Source organism: Poecilia reticulata, linkage group LG17 (genome assembly GCF_000633615.1).
Source record: "Poecilia reticulata strain Guanapo linkage group LG17, Guppy_female_1.0+MT, whole genome shotgun sequence".
NCBI classification, from domain to species: Eukaryota; Metazoa; Chordata; class Actinopteri; order Cyprinodontiformes; family Poeciliidae; genus Poecilia; species Poecilia reticulata.
The window spans coordinates 9,103,499-9,111,742 of record NC_024347.1 but is presented as its reverse complement, the minus strand read 5'-3'; the positions used below and the strand labels follow the sequence as shown (position 1 = coordinate 9,111,742).

The window sequence follows — 8,244 nt, the reverse complement described above, 5'->3', positions numbered from 1 at the left end:
CATTATATGTTGAGGACAGCATGCTTATAAAAGTTACATGTTAAAGCTTTAACATTTTAACATTTCTGTAACTTTTTTAAGAGCAGTACCTCTCTTGCAATTTCAATATCAGTAACCACAGTGAATAGGTAAATGACTGAATGTAGTGTGAAGAGCTTTGAGGTCCTACAAGTCACTTGAAGCAGTGCAGTGGTCCGCCTTCACTGTTGACACTGGTGGCATGTCCCAACCACACAGCCACTTTGCTGCTGGCTTGTTTTCAACCGGCTTCTGAATTGAATTCTACTCTGAGTACTTTTGCAGTAAGTTTGGTAATATTACTTTTATCTAAACTGTGTTTATTGAAAAATAACTGTATTGTTTTGTGCCTATGCTGCAGCTTGTTAGGTAAATATGATTATGTAGGCTATGCCAACTAACAATGGGATAAATAATTCCCATTATTATTTATCACATTAATTTAGCTGGGAGTCTGCAAGTGGAACCATACAGTTTCTGTTTGTTCTCACATCTATAATCAGCATACTATTTTAATTATTTGATTTCAAATGTTCGAAGTTCGAACATTTCTACTCTCATCTCCGGCAGAACTTCGAACACGTTCCGGGGGAGGNAGAGTGATTAGGTCATCAGGCTTAGAGTGATTCCTTCAGATGTTAAGTGTCAAGGCTAAAAAGGTATCAAACTATTCAGAGCAGGGTACTTGGTGCACTTTATTTACTTTACAAATGCATGTAAGCTACAGTTTGTACTGTTTCAATTAAAAGAAACATGTTTTCTCACCACTTCTTTGATTCATTTTGTCCAGCTGTCGACTTTAAGTCTGTGTCCATGTCCAASCAGAGCCAGATATTGTGTAGTTGGTGCTTTTAATCAGTTTTCAGTTAAATTAATTAAATCCAACTCTATAAGTCACAAATGTCACCAAAATCACCCTGTGCTGTCCCTCTAAAATATTTTAGAAAATCGCAAAAGTGTATTGAATTGTATAGTTTGCTGAATATAGCAATATAAATCATATCGTGAGCAGAATATTGTGTAGGGCTGTGTAGCTCATGATACGATATCATGAGATTATTGTATCACTACAGCCCTAACCTCAACCTTATTGAAACCCTAATGAAAATATGTGGCTAATTCTTAAAAGCCAATGGGTTTGCCCAGAAATCAGCCAATTTAAATTCATTGATGGCTAAAAATTGTGTGATTTATGCAATAAATTCAACCATAGGTACTCCATTATACTAGTTACTCTCAACATAGTTTGACGGTATTGTTCAGTTAATTCCCACACAACACAACAACACACCAGGGAGCTCTGCTCTGCACTTAAATTGATTTGCATGTCAGTAGATATGTGATGCCGTCATGATGTGGCCAACTAATCTCTGTTCTCTCCAGCATGGATGGATTCAGGGTCGTCAAGCTGAATGAGGTCATTCGCCTGGTCGATGTTATCATCACATGCACTGGTAACACAACTTTAAAGTCATACTGACGGCCTCCTAAGGATGCACAGATACAGGATTATATTTCTGTGCTTTTTAATCTGTTATAGAGGCTTTTCAGCTAATGGCTCTTTGCACTGTTGAACTTTGATTGGACGCTGTTATGTGGATGACGGATTAAAATGGCCTTTCTGCAGGGAACAAAAACGTGGTGACCAGGGACCAGCTGGATCGAATGAAAAATGGCTGCATTGTGTGCAACATGGGACACTCAAACACTGAGATCGATGTGGTAAACTCTTGCTTTAAAACCTATTTAAGTAACTCATAAAGATATTTGAAGGATTGTGTTAAAGATGAGAGAGTGACTCCTGTTTTTGATACTTTCAGGCTAGTCTACGGACTCCTGAGCTGACGTGGGAACGAGTCCGCTCTCAGGTGGATCATGTGATCTGGCCTGATGGCAAAAGGGTCATCCTGCTGGCTGAGGTAACTGGCTTCGCCTTTGATTACTGGAGTTACATCTTATAACTACAAATTTAATAAATGAAATGAAGTCTTAGGACTGTAGTATTTTTTATCAATGACATGTTTGTCTTTGTGTGAGACATCTCTGTGGATGTTAACTTGATCAGATAAAATAGCTGGTATTTAAGCAGGATGTTTTATAAAATATGTCTTGTCATGTCCTTTACCTTACGCTTATGGATTAAGTTGTACTCTGTGATATTGATGATATGCAAACTCTTTTTATCCTGCTAATAACATGGTGTCATGTTTCACAGGGGCGCCTGTTGAACCTGAGCTGCTCCACCGTTCCCACCTTTGTCCTTTCCATCACAGCCACCACTCAGGTAAAATGGTTATAAAAGCCAAACCATATTTATGTTTCTGCTCTATTATAGTATAGCTGGAAGAGCACACATGATTTGCAGCAGGCTTTTTCCATTTTCTGCAATTATGGCTCGTAATCTCTTGATCCGCCCTGGAAATGACGGAGTAACCGGGGAACTAAATTATAGCTATTTTTATAACCTTGCCTCCCTTTTCCTGACTCTTGCTTGTATTAAATTCAAGATTTGTTGTCTTTTTTCATTTTTGATATGACTGTGTGAGTAATAGTTTTTTCTGTTCAGGCTTTGGCCCTCATAGAGTTGTATAATGCCCCAGAGGGACGTTACAAACAAGACGTGTACTTGCTTCCCAAAAAAATGGGTAAGGATTCAAAGTGTGACAGTATTGTTTTTACATTTTAGGAGCTGAGGTGTGAGTGAGTGTGTGTGTGCATGGTTGTGTGTCCTGTCTGTCTCCTTGTTGCCCTGCGACAGACTGGCGACCTGTCCAGGGTGACCCCGCCTCTCGCCCGGAACGTTAGCTGGAGATAGGCACTAACAACCCTCCCGACCCCACTAAGGGACAAGGGTGTACAGAATGGATGGATGGATGGATTTTAGAAGCTTGCAAGAAGAACCATACAATAGCAGTAGAGTGAATTAATTGGTTTTCTACATCTATCTACCAAACGTGTAAGTTTTGTTATTTTGGTTTTATTGATAGCTTAATGTAAAGAAACGCAACTTAAAGCACATTTTCCAGGAACTAGGGCAGTGTAACCAACTACATCTACACTGCATTTACCAGAGTAAAAACAGATTCCAGGGTGGAAATTTACCACAGAAGAAGTCTGTAATAGGGAGGTTGTGCTTCATTTTCCAGGAACTTTTTAATTTGTTGGATGGAGTTTTGTTGATGTAAAGTTCTCAACATTTAGAATTTGTTTATTTTTCAACTTAATTCAAGCACATATTAATTTTCTACATTAATGTTAACTCTATTACAGCTAAAGTTATTAACAAGTTTACAGGCATCTGTGGATAGAGGGAGTAACGCCTCTATTCAATGTAATATGTTAGGCTGTTAAGCTCTTTGAGTTTAAGTGCCTTTGGGACATGTTTTAAAACCTTATTTGTTAAGGTTTTATTAGCTGCAGAGGTTGAATGTTACAACTTTTCTCAAATTTGAAGCTATTAACTTCAGTTTTTCAGTGTAAATGCTGTGAAGTGATCACAAGTTTATAGCTGAAACACGAGGCTTGTTGCTGTCTCTAGTTACTAAAAAAAAACAGAAAAGAGAAGTCTGTCAATGAAATCCTTCTGACAAAGTCATTGGTTATTTTGTTATTACTGAATTTACAAGTAAGGAAGAGAGGTTTGTGGGCACATATTTGATCTTTGCAGAGAGGAAGCTTGTAGCGCAAGGAGAAAATATCTGTGCAAGAAGCAGAAAACCTGAGAACGACAACAAAAATTTGAAGGAGAAGTGAGAATAAAGAGAGCAGAAGTTTACAGTGCACAATTATAAGATTTGAAAGTAGATATTAAATTCCTGCTTTCAAATTGAGAATGTAAAGTTTTTGCAGTAAAAGTCTCCCGTAGAAATAATCTCAGACATTGAGTCTTTTGAATTGTCTCCCTAAGCCATTTTGTTTTTTCTTTTTCAGATGAGTACGTGGCCAGTTTGCATCTGGCCACTTTTGATGCCCACCTGACAGAACTCACAGATGAGCAGGCAAAGTATCTGGGTTTGAATAAAAATGGCCCCTTTAAGCCAAACTACTACAGGTACTTATGTACTTTGCACATTTAAAATGATAAAACACAGGCACCTTAAAACATTTTCTCTAATAAATATATATCTTAATATATTCAGTGTTCTGAAAATTATTCAGTAGCAAATGTTTCTTCTTGAAGCTGGAGATGAGCACCAGTAACCCTCCCGACCCCACTAAGGGACAAGGGTGTAAAGAAAATGGATGGATGGATGCTTCTTCTTGATGCTTACCCTAAAACTTTAGTAACTTGACAGTGAAACAACTTTAAACCCAGTTGACACATAAAAATCAGAATATAAATTTTTATCCTAGAATTGTATTTAATATGCGTGTTAAAATGTAAACCAATGTTGATATTTTATAGGACTTCCTGAAACTTTAAAAACATTTTTTTTGTGTGTACCTACAGGTATTAGGCTGCCACCACCACGGTCCGGACCAGCCCTACGTGGATCTGTATATTTCTGATATTACCTGTTCTCAAGAAAGATAGACTTATCTATCTTGTATTTTTCACAGGAGGTACAAGTTGCATTTAGACGCATCTGACGTGCTGCTTCCTATAAACGATGCACGTGGCACTTAGCTGGCTATGAAAGGTTAATGTAATAATTACAGCACTGGGATATCTGATAGATGTATTGAATGTGTTTCCTTAGCTGCTGGTTCCTGTCTGAGAGCTTTTCCAGTAAAATGTGCCAAATAACAGAGGGCTAGTGTTGTGAAAGATAAAGAACTAAAAACGGGATAAACCCGTTTAGAGAGCCAATTTATTATTATTTTTTATATATGTACATGATTACTGTATGAGATTTAATTCTGAAAATATGCATGCTCTGAATGCACCGATTAATAGATCCTTGAGCTTATTGAACCTTAAACACTTAGCAGGGTGTTTGATTTTTTCAGTCACTTTTGTGCATAAAAACTGTGTCAAACTTTCTGGGATGTGCGCTACCATTAAAATGATGAGTGAGGAATTTTTTTTTACTGTATGAACCAGGGAAACATAACGTTTCCCTGGTTCATACAGTACAAGGCTTAACCTCATAGACTCTGTTCTTCCATGGGCAATAGACTGTTGTTCTGACAGTCAACAAGGAGTCAAACATGTTTACAGATCTATGCCTGTTTTCTTAGATATAATGTAATATTAATGCCATGTTGTCATTTTTAAGTTTGTGTAGACACATTTTTGGAAATATGAATGTCAGATAATTTTGAACAACATAATTCCCCATCATCTGCCAACAAAATTGTGTGTTTAACACCAGTGAAGAAACTTTTAACGGTATGTTATGATGTAGACCTATCAGACCAAAACATGTACATGAATCAATATTAATTGCTTAACTTTAATTCAATATGAAATCAACACAAATGTGCATGTACATCCACATTTAGATGATGGTTGAATCAATATTGACGTAGTGTCAGTTATGATTAAAACCCTAACATTGATTCAACATTTTAGGCACTGACCGTTTTCAATATCATTTCAATATCAGGCTTCATCATGGATTCAATTTTTCAACCTAATGTTTGTTTCAACATTGATTCACTCATATTTTATTATCTGGGTAGATAGCAACTGTTGGATCAAATCTTGAATGATGTTCAAGATTTGATCCAGAGTGTGAGGGCGACAGTGGTAGAAGTTTGTCCTGTTGCAATCGATGGGTTGCTAGTTTGATTCCCTCTTTATCTGTCTCTGTCATTGTGCCCTGGCTCAAGACACTTCATCTTCCTGCTGCTGGTGGTCAGAGGACCTGGTGTCACCTCACCTCTGTCAGCTGTGGCTGCTATCCATGTGTGAACGTGTGTGTGAATTACTGAATGTAGTGTGAAGAGCTTTGAGGTCCTGTGGACTAGATAAAGTGCTATGCATTTACAATTTCACTTAGTTTATCCACTTACATTTGGAGAACTGGAGAGTTTATAGGTGTTGTGATCTTTAGCCCATTAGGAATCCTGTGTCCGTTTCAGACGCATGATATTTTTCAAATGTCTATAACTGCACAAAGAAGAATTAGTTAAGCTGACTTTGCAGTAGGCTATTATGATCCATATGTGTACTTGCTTGCAATAGAGGCATCTTCTTTGACTCACTTTGTCCAACATGATTCTCCTGCAGGACATAGGAGGATGTCGCCAAGCCTTCAGAAATGAGTTTGCTAATTTGTTTGAATCATCACGGGTCCTAAGTTATGGAATGACTTGCCTTTGCACGTTAGAGAGGCCCCTTCACTGTCCACTTTTAAAGCTTGTCTTAAAACCCATCTATTTTACTTGGCTTTCAACTCAAGTGGGATCTAGTTTTAAATTGTATGTTTGTTTGTTTTTAAACTGTAAGAGTTTTTTTATTATTATTGTTATGTTGTGTTTTAATGTACAGCACTTTGTGTCAGCTGTGGTTGTTTTATAGTGCTTTATAAATAAAGTTGGCATGGTATGGTATCTTGAGTTGAATGTTTCCTAAGGATTTGACTGTACTACTGACATGAGTTTAATCGATGATTTTATCCCAAAATACAAATAGGTTTCCATAAACAATATGATTTTTCACCCTTAAAAAACTACAAAGACAAAACAAAAGTGAAGCTAATTCTCTGACTGCATTCTTCTGGTCATGACTCTTCAGTCAAGTGTATTAATCATGTTAATAGGCTCTAATATAATTGTGAATCATATTTAGTATTGTAGTTTTCAGATAATCTTGGGTTTCTACTGTGTGGATCTCACTCTTCTTCTGTCTTTCAGTAAATACAGCTTTGTGTTAATATGTTAATATTGTTATGATGTTCTATATGTTTATTGGCTTATATCAGTGCTGTAGATTTCATTAGTGTTCCTTCAGTTTAAGCTGGAGAGAAACCTGATCCAACATTCCACAGTTTTTATACTACAGCAATGCGACATTGTTCTGTTGGACTGAAGATACAGTTGCACTTTGCAGTTCTGTATGGGTTTGATATGAATTTGCATCAACTTTTTAATAACTCTGAAGCATCTGAAATTAATTAAGGTCAATAAAGGTAGCACATTGTGAAGCGAGTTCAACTTTCCTATAAATGAGCTGAGTGGATTTTGTTTTTACTGCACCAGGCTACTGCTGAATGAAGATCAGAAGAGAAAAACCTGGGTTTTATGGTTGAAAAGATTGGCAGAAACATGATGTCAGTTCAAAACATAGTTTGCATATACATGCAATACGTTTGTATCAATTAAGAATCCTGGTAATTTCACACTGAAACTGTTTTTGCACACATTTGGTGTGGCTCCCAGTCCTTAAACCTGAAATTAGTTAGTATTTATCAATAGTATTCATAATCATAAAATTAACTGATTATTTACTAATTCCTAAAAAAAAAAAAATACAAATAATCCACTACCTTTTTAAAGGCGTTTTCTGCCTCACCAATTGTGAGAGCCTACAAAAAGATGTTCTCCTACTTTGAACCACAAGGTGGCAGCAGTGCGATGCCTCAGTGTTCAAAGAATTTTTATCCTTTTGGAACTTTCCTCTAATTCGTGCTTCTGGAAATGAAATCCTGGTAAAATAATTACAATAATTTCACATACTTGTCAATATTTTAATAATATTATTTATTACTAATAATTTGCTTGAATTAATACTTATTAGTAAAAAAAAATATTTGTGGTACAGGAAATTATTGTATAAATATGCAACCTCTGTAGATTTTCTGAGCTCTTCAGTTCAGCTAACGGGTCCCGTTAGTAAAATTAATTTTACTTGTTTCCAGATGACACATGATCAAATGAAACTAAATGGATATGAATGAAGAACAAAATGCAAGAATAAACTAAGAAACTAAAATAAACAGAGGAATAAGCTGGTATGGCAAGACCTGTTGAGCAATAATTGAGGGCTATGGCAAGAATATACAGACACTATTTCCAGATAAAAGGTAAAATAATATTGTTGAAGTGTCATGGGTTTGTTGAGACCACATCTAGTACTGAGAATAAGTATATCTTACAGACCATAACAGTAAAGAACTGATCACTTATTTATGTTTTAATTAGATTTTATATATTTATTTCTTCAATATTATTTTTCATGTCAGTGTTAATATCATGAGGCTGATGACTCCATGACACTTTCAATTTGACTCATTAGGATTTGATTAAGAACCAGATTTGTTCTTTGTCATTTCTGTCCAG

General features: G+C 36.2%; 1 protein-coding gene across 1 annotated transcript; it reads left to right on the top strand.

Moving 5' to 3' along the window:
* The first annotated feature begins 1,033 nt into the window (after window positions 1-1,033).
* On the top strand, window positions 1,034-4,802 carry LOC103479229 (adenosylhomocysteinase 2-like). Its single transcript, XM_008433544.2, has 7 exons — window positions 1,034-1,472; window positions 1,646-1,740; window positions 1,839-1,937; window positions 2,234-2,302; window positions 2,585-2,663; window positions 3,949-4,069; window positions 4,469-4,802. Exons 1-7 carry the CDS (start codon window positions 1,403-1,405, stop codon window positions 4,473-4,475), a joined length of 540 nt encoding a protein of 179 aa, XP_008431766.1. The 5' UTR covers window positions 1,034-1,402; the 3' UTR covers window positions 4,476-4,802.
* The last annotated feature ends 3,442 nt before the right edge of the window (window positions 4,803-8,244 follow it).

What these genes read in the sequence shown, in the direction of transcription:
- LOC103479229 (XM_008433544.2), top strand. Translation starts at nt 1,403, where the DNA reads ATGGATGGATTCAGGGTCGTCAAGCTGAATGAGGTCATTCGCCTGGTC. An exon ending in TGTTATCATCACATGCACTG is followed by an intron (nt 1,473 to 1,645) that starts GTAACACAACTT and finishes GCCTTTCTGCAG; the next exon opens with GGAACAAAAACGTGGTGACC. An exon ending in GGGTCATCCTGCTGGCTGAG is followed by an intron (nt 1,938 to 2,233) that starts GTAACTGGCTTC and finishes CATGTTTCACAG; the next exon opens with GGGCGCCTGTTGAACCTGAG.